The sequence below is a fragment of the Ursus maritimus genome, unplaced genomic scaffold (genome assembly GCF_017311325.1).
Source record: "Ursus maritimus isolate PB19 unplaced genomic scaffold, ASM1731132v1 scaffold_30, whole genome shotgun sequence".
Lineage (NCBI taxonomy): Eukaryota > Metazoa > Chordata > Mammalia > Carnivora > Ursidae > Ursus > Ursus maritimus.
Window position 1 is genome coordinate 15,841,533 of NW_024425564.1, and position 15,550 is coordinate 15,857,082.

At 42.9% G+C, this 15,550-nt stretch overlaps 1 protein-coding gene across 2 annotated transcripts in view; it reads right to left on the reverse strand.

Moving 5' to 3' along the window:
* The window catches only part of ECI2 (enoyl-CoA delta isomerase 2), a 21,029-nt gene extending 5,535 nt beyond the window's left edge, over positions 1 to 15,494 (reverse strand). Inside the window, exons 1-8 of one of the 2 annotated variants that reach the window (XM_040645016.1) lie at positions 15,340 to 15,404; positions 13,308 to 13,388; positions 12,400 to 12,550; positions 10,501 to 10,599; positions 10,086 to 10,274; positions 8,028 to 8,097; positions 2,765 to 2,864; positions 1,565 to 1,685 (exon numbers count right to left, since the gene is read on the reverse strand). In XM_040645016.1, the coding sequence (XP_040500950.1) occupies positions 1,565 to 1,685; positions 2,765 to 2,864; positions 8,028 to 8,097; positions 10,086 to 10,274; positions 10,501 to 10,599; positions 12,400 to 12,522 (702 nt within the window). In that variant the 5' untranslated portion in view covers positions 12,523 to 12,550; positions 13,308 to 13,388; positions 15,340 to 15,404. Of the gene's footprint in view, positions 1 to 1,564; positions 1,686 to 2,764; positions 2,865 to 8,027; positions 8,098 to 10,085; positions 10,275 to 10,500; positions 10,600 to 12,399; positions 12,551 to 13,307; positions 13,389 to 15,339 lie in introns of both variants that reach the window. The other variant, XM_040645015.1, reaches the window with a different exon arrangement.
* Positions 15,495 to 15,550: the final 56 nt, after the last annotated feature.

Genomic DNA, 15,550 nt, shown 5'->3' on the forward strand with positions numbered 1-15,550 from the left:
TCCTCCTTCCCTCCCTCCCTTCCTCTCTCTCTCTTTCAAGATTTTATTTATTTATTTGACAGAGAGAGAGGCAGCGAGAGAGGGAACACAAGCAGGGGGAGTGGGAGAGGGAGAAGAAGGCTTCCTGCTGAGCAGGGAGCCCGATGTGGGGCTCGATCCCAGAACGCTGAAATCACACCCTGAGCCAAAGACAGACGCTTAACCACTGAGCCACCCAGGTGCCCCAGTATGTTTTCTTTCTATTTCAATTCCAATTTGTATCATAGGACTGAAGTCCTAGAAACCTTGAAAAGATGCTGGATGTGACAGTCCTTTTGAATTCTGAGGGAGAATCAGGAGAATATTCAAATAGGATGATGTATTTGCCTCTAAGTACTGAAGAATGAGATCCCTAAGTTCAGCTCAGGAACTCCTGACCCCACCCCTGGTCAAGACTGGTTGATCAGTCAGTCCTCCCACACACATGATGTGACCACAGGCTACTGATTTCTGCCTTTGAGCAGAAGTTCCTACCGACGAAGGTTAGGGAGCCTAGCACGTAGAATCTCACTATTTTCATGAGACAATTATTAAAAACGATTAGCTCTGACAACATACCCGATCGAATCAAACCGAAGCCAGTAGGAAAAAATGAACTCAAGAGATAAGGATCTTTAAAATATGGTCATGTCTATTAGTAGGGAAAATACCTCCAAACAAAACTAGGAATCTCTTCAGTGGTAAAAACTGAATGTTTCCCGCAAGGCTGGAGAGCAGGAAATTGTACCACTGCATAAGCAAAAATTACTCTAAGAATCTAATAACCCCCCATGTGGTTACTAGTTCCACAGTAAAAGTTCTAAGATCTTCGCATCTTTGTTCATAAGGAGAGAGCCTAGGGTTCCAGCAGTCAGGGACTGGTTATCTCTGAGTGGTGAGCTAAGAAGTGATTTTTAATTTAACCCTTTATGCAGATTTTTCAAAATTTTATTTTCTACTATGACCTACGTTAATACTGTAGTAAGAGCAGAAATTAACATCAGTGCAGTTCAGTGATGAACACAAGGCTAAACTGTCTTGGCAAGTAGCTTAAACTTCAGTTTACTTATTTGCAAAGAAGGGAGTGAGGGTAGAGCGTGCTTCAAAGTTCCTTCTTATTCAAAAATTCTAATATTCTGAAATTCTAAAGTCCAGAATTTGTTTACTTGGAAAAAAAGTGTCAAATTATCCACTTGCAGGACATGCCAAAATGCAGCTCCCCCCCGCCCAGCAAGCTTTCACGATCTCCTATTTTAGATTAATTGGAAAATCAAAAGTTGAGTAACTGTTATGTAATTTTTTTAGACAATAGCACCAAAATAGTTGGGACAATGTTCACAACAATACTGGTGTTTAGGAAAACCAAAATTAATAATGAAGGGCAAATAAGTCAAATTAAATTAGAGTAATTCTTTGGGAAAAAGTGAAATTTAAGCCATTCTACCATAAATCATGCAATCCATTTACTACCAGCCAACAATAAAAGAGAATTCAGAGGACCTCATTTTTACTTCATGACTTTCTATGTTTCTGGGGGCTGACTTACCCTGTCAGACGCATACACAAGATCGAATAGCCTAAGAATGGTGACAGAGATTCCCACAGCTGGACCATTGACCACTGCGACCAGAGGCTTAGGAAAATCTATGAAACAGCCCACAAAATCCCTACAGAAATGGAAATACAAAAGCATAGTTAAATGAGCTGGAGGAGATTATGCTAAGTGAAGTAAGTCAAGCAGAGAAAGACAATGATCGTATGGTTTCACTCCTATGTGGAACATAAGAAGAGCGGGAGGACCACAGGGACGGAGGGAACACTGAACGGGAAGAAATCAGAGAGGGAGACAGACCATGAAAGACTCTGGACCCCGGGAAACAAACTGAGGGTTACAGAAGGGAGGGGGGTGGGGGAACGGGGTGACCGGGTGATGGGTATTAAGGAGGGCACGCGTGGTGATGAGCACTGGGTGTTATATGCCACTAATGAATCGCTGAACCCTGCATCAAAAACTAATGATGTCCTATATGCTGGCTAAGTGAACATAATAATAATAATAATAATAATAATAAAAAATGTCCCAACGCAGCATGAATGAAGTACAATACGGAAGACAACTTGAGTCTGAAAAGAACTCTGGCCGGCCTGAACACCCATCTGGATGGCATCTGATGGAAACTGCTCGACTGCGTCCTCTACGCTTGACCTTGGTTCCGCTGTGTATTCTAGGCCAGGGCAGGGCTGTACGCCAGCTGCAGACTTAGAGCTTAGGGTGCTTGGCCGAGCAGCATAGGCTGCAATATTATAGCTCCGCAGGAATGAGGAACCCGGCAGGGATACGTGAGTTGGGAAGAGAGAGGCCTTCATGTCCTCTGTGCTGAGACTACTTCACGTGCCCCATGACCAGCAGTCATGGAAATCAGGCATTCCTCTGGCCGAATGAGAATTGGCTAAATCTCTCTGCTTCAATGTGAGAGAACTTTTTTTTTTTTTTTTAACAACTGCAGTTGACTTCTCTGCTTTCTAATCAAATCTCATGCAGAGCAGCAGAATGAGCAGGTAACAGAAGTTAAAGTGACAGGATAAATGCCCACATCTCGATCGAGGCGGTCTGGAGAAATACACTTGTCCAAAGCCACATGAACGACACTGACACAAAGAAGCATCTATCTTACTTCTGCTGCACTAAGTAACACTCTGATGACTATGAATGAGTCCACGGGGATCAGACACATGTCAGTCTTACCTCAGTAAAATGGCACCCCTTCTAGCTCTCTCCTCTAGTTCATCAGGGGAAATAACGAAATTAGTCAGATCATTTCCACTGGAGAAATAACTACCATTTCCTGTAAATAAAATCAACAGAGTCACCATTCATTCATTCTGTAATTACTGAGTATCTGCTATGTGCCAGGCTCCACGGCAAGCACTGGAAATACACTGGTGAGCCAGCCATGGCTCTTGCCCTAATTTACAGACAGGTGAGTAAGCTGACATCGATTCAAAAACATACTAACAAATGCAGGCAATGCAACTCTGATACAAAGGAGAAGTACTTGATGATAATATGAGAGTGTGTCACAGGGGATTTATTCTAACCTGGAGGTTTAAGGAGGGATGTTTCTAAGGAAGGAACAACTGAATTGAGATCCCTGGAAAAAGAAGGGTAGGAAGAATTCATGCAGAGGGAAGCATGTGCAAAGGTCCTGTGAAGGGGGTAACTCTGGCCACTGTGCCAGAGCAGAAAATCCCAGAGGGCAAGCTGGTGTAGGATGAGGACAGGCAGGATGGGCCATGCAGGTCTTTGCTGATCTGTTAAGATGTTTTGACTTTTATTCTAAGAGCCACTGAAGGTGTTTTGTGTTAAAGCATAATTTACATATAAGAACACCGATTTTATTTTTTTTAATTTTTTTTAAAGAATTTATTTATTTATTTGACGGAGAGAGAGAGACAGCCAGTGACAGAGGGAACACAGGCAGGTGGAGTGGGAGAAGAAGAAGCAGGCTCCCAGTGGAGCAGGGAGCCTGATGCGGGGCTCAATCCCAGGACCCTGGGATCAGGCCCTAGGCCGAAGGCAGACGCTTAATGACTGAGCCACCCAGGCGCCCCAAGAACACCAATTTTAAACATGCAGTTCAATGATTTTGATGACCACAAATACCTGCGTGATCACCTCCTGAAACAAGATGCGGGACATTTCTACCATCCCACAAAGGTCCCCTAAGCTCCTTTCCAGCCATCCCACCCACCCTGCCCCAACACAACCACTTTCTGACTTCAATCACCATAGAATACTTTGGCCTATTTTAGAAATTTTATCAACAAAATCCCATAATATGTACTCTTGGGTCTGTGTTCTCCTCACTGAACTATGTCTTAAAGATTCGCCTATATTCTCATATCGGTTCTTCAATCCTTTATACTGCTGAGTAGTTTTCCACGTAGGACTAGTCAACAATCTGTTTACTCATCTGTTGGTGGGCATGAGTTGTTTTTGGCTCCTGTGAATTGGATCACAAATCATTCTGTGGATACAGGCTTAATTTATCTGAAGTCACTGCTGAGGAGTGGGCTGACGTGCCGCTGAGCTGGTATGTGTTTCGGTCCATAAGAAGCTGACAGTTTCCTGAAGTGATCTCGTAGCAGAAATGCGGAGACGTTCTAGTTCTTCCGCATCATCACCAATATTTCACATCGTCTTTTAGACTTTAGTCATTCTAGTGGGTGAAATACCGCACTGCGATTTTAATTTGCATTTCTTTGAAGGCTAATGAGATTAAGCACATTTTCATGTATTTATTGGCAATCTGTGTATCTTTTATGAAGTGTCCAAGTCGTTTATCTAGTTTTAAAGTCTGGTGGTGGTTGTTGTTGTTAATTTCTAAGGAGTTCTTTATATATCCTGGATATTAATCCTTAATCAGATTTATGTTTGGCAAATATTCCCCCTCCCCCAGCCTGTAGTACTTGTATGTTCATTTTCTTACTATTGTCTTTGATAAGCCGGTATTTTAAATTCTGATGAAGTCTAAGTTGTAAATAGTTTCTTTTATGGTTAATGCTTTTTGTGCCCTGTCCAAGAAATCTCTGTCTACTTCGAGGTCACAAAGATACTGTTTTCTTCTAGAAGCTTTATGTTTCTGGGTTTTATGCTTACATGACTTTTAAATTAGTTTTTGTATAGGGTGTAAGATGGGGTTGAAGTTCATTTTCCCCCATATGGATAGTTAGTTGTTCTGGCACCATTTGTCAAAGGAGTTTTCTTTTTCCACTAACTTGTCTTGGTGCTGAAGAAGTTTTAAATGGGGGAGGAATAAGATTTGTATTTGGAAGAAGATTCCACTGGATGTAGTGAGACTGGACAAGGCATGGGAGAGAGGAGGACAAAAGGAAATCAGAAAGATGAGACAGGCCTTATTTCAGCTCAGACAAGAGTCCACGGTGGCTTGGACTAGTGCGGAGGAGACAGACAAAAGGGCCGACTCCAGAGCTACTGAGGAAGTGAAATAGGATCAGACAGGACATGGGAGGGGAGAGAGCGACAAGGTCAATGACGTATGTTAGGGTTCTGGTCGACGTGACAGGGTAGACGTGGAGCCACCCAGTGTGATTTGGAACACGGGAAAAGCTCCGGAGAGAAAGACGCAGGAGGTGACACCTCTGAAGAAGTGCCAGGTGGGTACACCGGTCGGGAGCCCTGGGGAGTGTCCTGACCAAAGACACCAAGGCGGGGAGGCACCAGCATCTGGACTTCCGTTGGAGAGTGGGCATGGATGCGGGGTCCAGGGAGAGCAAGAAGCGAGAAGAGAACACTGCCCAGAACTAAGCCTTCAGGAACTCTCCCTCCCTTTTGCTGGCCACACAGAGGATGAACCTACAAAGATCTGGGCCAGCAGATCGGAGGGGAAGGCTGTGCCACTGAAGCCGAGGGCAGACAGACGTTTAAGAAGGAGGGAAAGTCAGATGAAGCCTGAAAAAGGTCCCAAGGATTTAATGATACAAAGGTCAGGGTGGGGATCTAAGCGAAAGGTAGAGACCACACTGGAATGGGCTCAAGGGCAAGTTTCAAAGGAAAAATTCGGAAGACATGTTTGTTTTGTATTGGGCTTTGGACAGTTATATCTGGGGAACTGAGAAACAGCTATACTTGTTATCGGCAGTATTTTTACATAATAAATGTTCTTTGATTTTTTCTTACATTACTATCAGGAGTCAATGGTGTCATAAATAGTATTTTTAATACTTCCATGGGTAATAAAACTTCTTTTCCAAGCACATTGTTATGCTGGTCCTCAATGTATGTATAAAAAATAAACAGCGGAGCTTTTCTATGGACTCAAAATGGAAGTGATAGACAAGAGAAAGAAAAGAAAAGTGCCTGGGAGTGTTCAGGAAAAAAGCTAGAGAGAAAACCACAACCACTGAAGAATGATGCCATTAGAGGCTGTAAAAAGGACAGACATTGCTAAAAATGCAACCGGAGTATAAGATTGAGACTAGTGAGCAAAGCAACAGAAGACAAGAGTTAAGAATTCAGAGAAAATAAAAGACAACAGTCCCAGCAGACCAGACATTCTCTTCTATAACTAGGTTTCTTTCAGAAAGAACAGACCAATTGGAACAAAAACATTCGGAGACATTATCAAAGAAAACTTAAAACAAGGCCTTACTAATCAGTTTTAACATGGTACATATGTTCTATGGAAAAGTAATAAAGAATGGGAAAGTATCTCCTGGTCATCTAGGGGGAAAAGAAAGATCTTATAAAAACAAAATTAATGTCAGCCTTGAACTTCTTCATAACAGACTATAGACTCGGAAGAGAGGTTCTGTGGGGTGTTGAGAAACGCATGCTCCCTTCCTCGCCTCTCGTAGGGACAACCACAGACCCTGTCCGAGGGGAATAGTGCAAGCTAGAGATATTGATGGGTACCACACAAAGCTATCAAAGCAATTACTAAAAGCAGGAAAAATAACTTTCAAACCATGAGCAGTAAAACACATCCCAAGGAAAAAACAGACCATGAAGTAAAAAACAACAGTGAAAGGAAGCATTACAAGTAGTACGCATGGAAGGTGCCAGAACGAAAATGTAACAATCTGTCCTATACATAAATCTCAACAGGTAAAGGGGCCTTTATGAAAAAAAAAATTCAGACTGGATCAAAGAGGGAAAAATCTAACAATGTGTGTTATAAGACACAGACTGCAAAAAGGAATTCAGAAAGACAGAAAGCTGAAAGGACGTTCATATTTGACAAGGTGGACTTGAAGTGAGACCAAAGATGACCATTTTATAATAACGGATAACTCTCCTCAAGTGTTCTAGTGTCAATAAGATAAAAAAACACGCTTTAGAGCAAATTTGTTTTTGACATGAAGGAGAAGCTGAAAGAAACATAATAGCAATAAATGCCTTTAATTTACTTTTTTTTTTTAAAGATTTTATTTATTTATTTGACAGAGACAGCCAGCAAGAGAGGGAACACAGCAGGGGGAGTGGGAGAGGAAGAAGCAGGCTCCCAGTGGAGGAGCCCGATGTGGGACTCGATCCCAGAACGCCGGGATCACGCCCTGAGCCGAAGGCAGACGCTTTAACGACTGTGCTACCCAGGCGCCCCTAATTTACTTTTTTCAGTCTGAGATTAATTAGAAGACAAAAACAGAATTGGGGGAATCTAACCTAAATTAGAAAGGTCAGTCTAACTGATAGATTTTTAATTCTATACCTTAAAAGAATGAACTTATTTTTGAATTCCTGGATGATACAAAAATTGGCCATTTTCCAGTTATTTATTTTCAAGGTAGAGAGTTCAATATAGAGCAATATACACAAAATTTAATAGATTTTTAAAAAGTAAATCTAGTGGGGCGCCTGGGTGGCTCAGTCAGTTAAGCCTCCAACTCCTGATTACGGCTCAGGTCATGATCTCAGGGCCGTGAGATTGAGCCCTGTGTCAGGCTCTGCGCTGCGTACAGAGCCTGCTTATGATTCGTTCTTTCCCTCCTCCTCTACCTACCACCCCATGCCCAAAATAAATAAATAAATAGTAAATCTAGTAAAACTGATCATCTCTGATTATAATTTACTGAAGCCAGGAATCAATAACAGAAATGGAAAACTAAAAACTAACCAACCAAATAAACAACAACAAAAAAAACCTTTCAGGACATTTAAGGAACTATCATTATTATGTAACGCTTGGATCAAAGAGGAAATAGAAACCAAAAGTGAAGAATATATAGAAAATAACTATAGGAAAAGCAGTATTTATCAAAACTTAACTTTTCAGCTTTCCCATCTATAGAATAAGGGTAATTATAGGGCCTAACTCACTGGGTTTGTTGCAAGGAAGGTTATAAAAAGTTAAAAATAATAAAAATAAAACCTTAAAAAGAATAGAGTACTAGAAAAGGCCTCAGAGCTATTTACTCAATTTCCTATTTGGTAGGAAATCCCCCCAAATAGAAATTTAATTATTAAGAAATCCAAGAAAATGTCTTACCTGTTAAAACAGTTATGGTAGAGTCATCCTTGCTTGCGGCTTCAAGTGCAAGCATGATTTCCTGATACATCTATGTGAAAGGGGGAGACAAGAAAAAGAAAGAACTCTGAAAATGACAACTATCACGTGGGATTCACTAAAAGTCAGTCTGTAAGCCTGTCCTCTGCAAAGCGCCAACTGTTGCGTTGGTTGTATTTACATAACCAAAAAGGCGGCCCAAAACAGTCAAAAGGATTGTCATTCCTTTTACAGTTACTTGGCGTGTATTATGTACCATGTGCTCTCGTGGACACTGGGGGATATAGCCGCCTTTCCCCAAAAGTGAACAGTAAGACCTAGTCCTTGAGCTTTTGGAATTGACAGAGAGGGGGAGCTCTAAAATGGTGGACAGTACAACACGGCAGACAGCTTGGAGGAAGCACTGGTGTCGAGCATGGGTAGCACGGGAGGCAGCCAGAGGCAGATTTCCATGAAGCAGTTTTTCAGCTGGGACCTCAAAAAAGAGCATGTGTGTCCCAGGCAGTCTGGAAAGTCTTCAAGGCTGGGATTTCAAGACACTGTAATGGTAGCCAAAGACAATGGGTCCAATATTTTAAATCAGCAATGTCTCTGAAAATCCTGGAGGTGTCATTAATAGCTTTCAATGCACTGGTGCCATTTTTACCTCAGATAAGACGTTAGTGTGAGAGAATGATGAAGAGGGTTGATATTTATGGACACACAGACACTGAAAAAAAAATACGGACTTGACATAATAGTTGAGTAAAGGTGAAATCGTATTCACTGAGGGAGGGAACGAGGAAATAACTCCATTATTATTATGGTTATGATGATGCACCATGACAGGGCAATTGGCCAGAGCTGGGATTAGGAGATGGATATATTAGGGTTTCAATTTAGGTTTTCCAGCTTATTAGTTATGTGAATTTGAGCAAGTTACTACTTAACCTAATTATTTTATTGTTAAATAGTATTAAAAGTAGGCTCCTTGTGGGATTTAAAGAAACCTCTGTGTGGAAAGTGCTGACACACACTAGGCACTCTGTAAAGATAGCTGCTGTTACTAACCTCATCATCATCACCATCACCACCACCACCATCACCACCACCATCATCACCATCATCATCACCATCACCACCATCATCACCACCATCACCACCACCATCATCACCATCATCATCATCATCACCATCATCACCGTCATCATCACCATCATCACCACCACCACCACCACCATCATCACCATCATCATCACCACCATCATCATCACCATGATTACACAGAAATGAGGCAAAGGCAATTAAATTTTGAGGATCAAATGTTTTACTAAGTCAATGGCACATATCCAACTTCATGGAATTCTTATTTAACACTGTTTTAAGTGAGCAGGCTCTTTCTGCTACAATGTAGATGATAAACCCAATGAAAAGGGTTATAGCCCCTCCAATTTTACTTGCAGTTCAACACCAAGCAGCCAATTAATTCCCTATAATTTTTTCAAGAGGAAGTGGGGGAAGAGGTTATTTTTATTATCATTCTAGTTTGATGAAAGACTCAAAAATCAAAGGAGCTCTTGTGAGGCAGCTCATTTGAGGCAGAGCTGGGCTATGTTATATTTAAGATGAAGGTCTTCTTTCCTTTCTCCCTCTACGTATATAAAATAAAGGTCCACGCAGCTTGAACAGTACTCACTCTCAAGTCTAGGTGACATGAGCAAAGTCTGGGGACAGTCTACATCAACCTTAGAGAACCTCTAGACATATTCTCTTGTATCAATGTATATTTCATTTTTATTAATTTAATTATTTGTGCTTCCATCATTAGGAAAGTTGCAGTGCTTTTTTGGACACATGGAACCTACCCGACGCCAACAAATTCTAAATAACAAATGTTCAACTCAGCTGTGTGAAGAAGTAGCCACCATTACTAATCTTCCTGCACAAATCAAACAAGAGATCACGAAAATAGCAATGATGCTGAAACATTCTAGTTGTTGAGTGAATCAGACAGAGGGAGGAAAGAAAAGCAGGACAAACGCCAAGGGCAGGTCATGTTACCTGTGTGGTCAACGCATTCATTTTGGTGGGCCGGTTCAACATGATCTTTGTGATGCCGTCTTCAGAGGTCATCACCAGGGTTTCGTAACCAGCTTGTTTCCTGTCTGCTTCAGGCTTCACTTGGCTAGAGGAGTCAGACGAAGAACTCAGACCAGACACCAAATCCACATAGTTCTGCCTAGCAGTTTCCTGAAGAGAAGGTAACAAATAACTTCAGCCCATGGTCAATAAATAAGCACTTCGAGAAACTTATGATGCTAAGAAACACCACCTTGCAATGAAGAAAGAAGTCTGATTCAACAGAATCCAACCAGATCTTGCAGGTTCCACCTCCAATGGTTTAATAATGAGAAGCACCCAACTTCCTTCAGGAATACAGCAAGTAAAATAAAAGCAAAGTAGCAAGTAAATTTACCTTGGGCAGATTGCCAAGAGCATTCCACGCATCCCATTTGGCCTTATTGATCAAGTCAAACACACCTGGCTTAGGTGTATTACAAGGTCCTTCAGTGGCCTGTGAGAAGGAGAGGGGCAATTATCGGTCAAGTGTCCATGCAAACTAGAGTGTCAAATATTTAAGATCCACAAAATACACAGCTAGGGTGAATGCGCCTTCCCCTCCCGAACACTTTTAGAAGATACGTAAATTCATCTTAATTTTCCCCTTGTGCTCTCTTCGATGCTGCTGCTGAAAATACACAACAGAAAAAAGATGGGAGAACATGTGCCATCAGCTCTCAGTCCCTAAAATAAGTTATAAATGCCTGCGTATGAAAACAACGGAACACAAGGGTGTCGGCAAAGTGCTTTTTAAAAACTTCCTAGAGCTCATTAGTTTTATACTGATGATCCCATTTTTCACAGACAATCAAAATATTCAAGCAAACCATCTTCAAAAGTAACCAGCCAACAAACATTTGGAAACCTACCGTATATTCTGAAAGCCCACTCCAAGGTACAAAAAAAAAAAAAATACCACTAATTCAGTGGTGGATTTCTGCCAATTGAACAGAGTCCCTGGGGTAGCAGGAATGGGAGGGTGTCAGAGCCACTGGTCCTCTGGAAACTTAAATGAAGCCCATGCAAATAGGAACCATGAAAACAACTAAATTTTACTTGTTTGAGAGTAGGTGGAGTGAGTGTTTTGAGATGAATATCCCACGCCGCTTACATAGCCACATGTAAAAGCTTGAAATTAATAATTAGCTAAAAGAGGAAAGAAGAAAGAGGTTTTGAAAAACAAAGGCAGTGGAGGAGGCTTAGACTTTCCAAAGACAAAGAGACAAGGGTCACCCTGCAAGAGGGAGACACCTGAGAAGTGAGAGGCAACACGATCCGCAAGTCCCCCTCCCCACACCAGGCCTGGAGTCAGGAAACTCCCAGAACAGATGTCGGATAACACCCAGGGAGAACTGCCCACTGGGGAAGCTCACTCAAACCTTGGTGTTCAGAGTTTTCGTTTGGGGCTCCATGGCGCCGGCATGAATGAATACGTAGCCAGGAGCCCCCACTCAAAATCACACTGTTAGACTCTCAGGCCGACAAAGACACTCCTTAGCAGGCATGATCTTGAGAGGGCTTAGGGATTACCTCCCAGAAGTCAAGGGCAAAGCCTTGGCCTCTCTCTGAGCAAAGTCAAATTCTTCACTATACACACCCGTAAGACACTAAGGAAGGCTCAGACCGATCGCGGGAAGAGGAAAACAGATCACACACAGGGGCCCCGACCAGCTGACTTCCCAACGTGGTCCTTAGACATCACAATTTACAAATTTCAGTTTTAAATTTTTGTTATGCAAATTTTCAAACATATAGAAAAGTAGAATGTTATAACGAATGCCCAATACTCGACCTAACTCAATAACTATCATTTTTTTGCCATACTTGCTTTGTCCATCCTTTCCTTTCTCATTTTAGCGAATCCCAAACGCCATTCCATTTTACCCTTACAGATCGAGTGTGCATCCCTAAAGAACACCAACATTTTCTTATATAACCGTGTTCTTACATAACAACTCCTGGGTGTCAGCTAATACTCAGTCCACATTTAAATTTCCCCAGTGGCTTCGAAAAAACTTTCAGTTGCTTTTTTCTGGTCAGAAGCCAGAGAAGGTCTACACCTGTGATGGTTATCTCTTTTAAGTCTCTCTGACTCCAGAGTGACCCTGACACGTTACTTTTTGCCTTAACAGTACAGCAAAGACTAATATACAAAAACTCTCATGTAGACACTCTTCAGAGGAGCGGCAATACAAGCCCTAAAAACAGGAGCTATCTGCACAGAACATCTCTATGTCAGAGCTCAGGCACCTACCTGCTTATAGTGCGCATAGAGTTTGAGTTTCACTTCATTTCCTGGGTCCTTCTTCAGCAGTTTCATCTGATTCACTGCACTCTCAAAATCCTTCTGACTAGCTCCCATCGCTGTCTTGCTCATGTGCAGCTGTGCTGGGACCTGCAGGGAACTGCAAACAGGCAGACTGATTTCGAATTGCTGCCAATCCTTAGCCACCAAAATGCTCTGTTTCTCCTGAAATATGTTCCCTATGCCTGCCCCTATACAAGCTGGCTGCAAACGGTTAGTGGTGTAGGGGCCAAGGGCAGGCCGCCCCAAGATGGGCCTTTGGCGTGAGCAATATTTTGAGTTAAAAGCAAGCAAAGCCCAGCAGATGCAGGAAAAGCTCTCTGACTGCCCACCAACTGCCTAAGTTTACATTGGAAAGAACAGTCTGTACCAGGAAGAGAGCCATTAACAGAGATTCCTCTTAATCTAAGAAACTTATTTGTGTGATGGGACAATCTTTGTGTTCCCAAGATCTCCTCTCACCTTCCTGCTAATGGTCTTCCTCCACTTTGTATCCTCAGACTCCCAACCCTTCTCCCTAGCTAAGAATGTAAGCTTCAAAATAGAAGTCATGTAAGCCTCATGCTGCCTGTCTTTGGAATTTCATGTCCATGTGGATTCCCTATATATATGAAACCAAATTTGATTTTCTCCCGTTAATCTGTCTCATATCAATTTGATTCTTAATCCACCTAGAAGGACCTTGAAGGGCAGAATAAATTTCTTCTTTCCCAACAGTGGTTTCCAAAATGATCCCTAAAAAGAGAAATCATTACAGAAGCTAACTGTAGTAATCTTAAAATAAAGGAAAAGCTACAATCCAGCACAGCATTTGCAGCAATTCAAATTAAATACTGACAGAAGCACCTGGAACCCACCTGAATGGCTGTGTAAATTTTGCCACAGGCAAGAAAGTGAATGACAGTCACTGCAAGATGGAAGTGAGCAGAAGACTGAGCCTGAAAAGGTCAAGTGCACAGAATTTAGTCCTTTGTGCCCTCAATAATTAACTAAGTATAAACTAGTATCAGGTCAATTCTTCTGTTCAGCAAAATGTCTGTCCCAACACACAGGTGGGAGTCCTACAGGAAAGAAGCTGGGGTTCAGAGCCAGGGGCCAAGAAAGAATTATTGACACATCTTTGGTGCAAAAACGTTTTATTAAAGCACGGGGACAGGACCCAGGGGCAGAAAGAGCTGCACTGGGGTCATGAGGAGTGGCCCATTATATACTTTCAAGTTGGGAGGGGGTTAGGGATAGCCTAAATCTCTAAGGAATTTTGGAAGCAAGATTTCCAGGACCTTGAGGGGGCTAGCTGTTGTTGGGAAAATGTCATTTATTACTGTCTCATAAAACCTGAGTCATGAGACCCTTCAGATGGCTATCTGTGGGCCATGAGCTTGGGGCATGATTGTCAACACGTATCTTGGGGGGTAGAGATAAAGGACATAGCCAAAGGAATTTTTATATGTTAAAGTAGATTTACAGGAGTCTGGGGGTTGGGCTAAGATTGCCTTTTGCCCTTAGCAAAGTATTAACAGCAAGGCACTTGGGTTCCTAGAGGAATATCGCTCTGCCTATTTCAAGGACTTGTCAATGCGTTGTAAGTAGTAAGAAAATTTAATTCTTTTGCCTTTGTTTCCCACATCAGAAGGAGAGGAGAATGGGTTAAGATACAGACGAGCTGTGAGCTGTCGTTGGCATTCCAGACAAAGAGCCACTTCTTAGTAGGTGGGGGACCTACCTAGAGGACATCTAACTACTGTCGCTGCTAGTCTGTGAAGCTGTGCTGAACAGACATAACTAAATACTCACCCCAGGAAGTTCAGCCAGCCAACTAGGAGCAGAGCAGAAATAGCAAGCACAATAAGTAGTTTCAACCTGCTAGTTTCTAGTAGGCAGAGGAAGAGAAAATATCGGTGCACAGTACTGAGGCCATAAGCAAAAAACTGATGTTCACAATGATGACCCTGGCATACAGAGTTAAAGTTAATGGGATCATAGATGATTAAAATAATACAGTTTTAATAACACCCACACCTAAGGTATCGCTGCTTCTGCAATAATATGCCTTTCAAAGAATATAAAGAACGGTAGGTTCACATTCTGAAATACTAGTAATTCAACAAAGTCTTCAAAAATTTTAATAGTAAATAACTGAGTTAGTTTCTTTCCAAAAAGGGAAAAACTCTTCATCCCACATGATGCACGTTAAGTTCCAAACAGAAAACGAAAGGAAAACAAAATGTCTATTAGAAAGCCTACATGTGCAAGTTCTCACAAAATAATGGCACAAACTTTAAGTGGTTTTAAAAAATTACAAAACACTACTGTTTAATACATAAAATCGGGAAAATCATAACTCCACCACCTCAAGGCAACCAACCACCATGTTCCAGGGTTTTCTGGTTCCATAGGCGTAGCTTGCTTTTTTTGATTTTTACATAGTTTGTGCATCCCGTCACTTAACATTACAGAAGGGTTCTCCAGGAAGCAGTTCAATCCCACACTGATGATAACGGCTTGCGTTTCTACAGCATTCAGCCAAGCGTGCTCAGATGGTCGACTTCATTTTAGCCAACTATGTTTGCAACCTAGAAGCGGCCAGGGTGGCGGCGCGCGGGCCGAGGGCTGTGCGGCACTCACACCTGCCGGGCGTGTGGCCCGAGGTGAGGGGGGACGCGAACGCGCGGGATGAAGGGTCGCAGCTCAGGCCTCCCCGCGCGTCCATCCGGACCATTTCGGGCCCAGCCGAAGAAGCGGACGCGCGTTCAAGGACACTGGCCATCACGCTCTCCCTGGAAAACCTAAAACCCGGACAAGACTCGACAGGGCCGCTCCCACGGGCGGCGACGGCCTGTGGACGCCGGGATCCCACGGGCGACCTTGGACCCCTGGTTCAGCACTCACCTCCTGACCGCTCTCAGACACCAGCCCCGGACCAGTCGGCCGGTTACCCCCGCCATAGCCACCGCTAACCCCGAAGCTGGGGCGCGGGCGGAATTCGGGGGCGGGATCTAGAACCTGAATGGCCCAGAGACTACGGAGCCGGGAGCGGAGCCGGAGGGATAGGTTAGAGTAGGCGGCGGGGCGGGGCAGGGGCGGGGCAGGGGCGGTACCA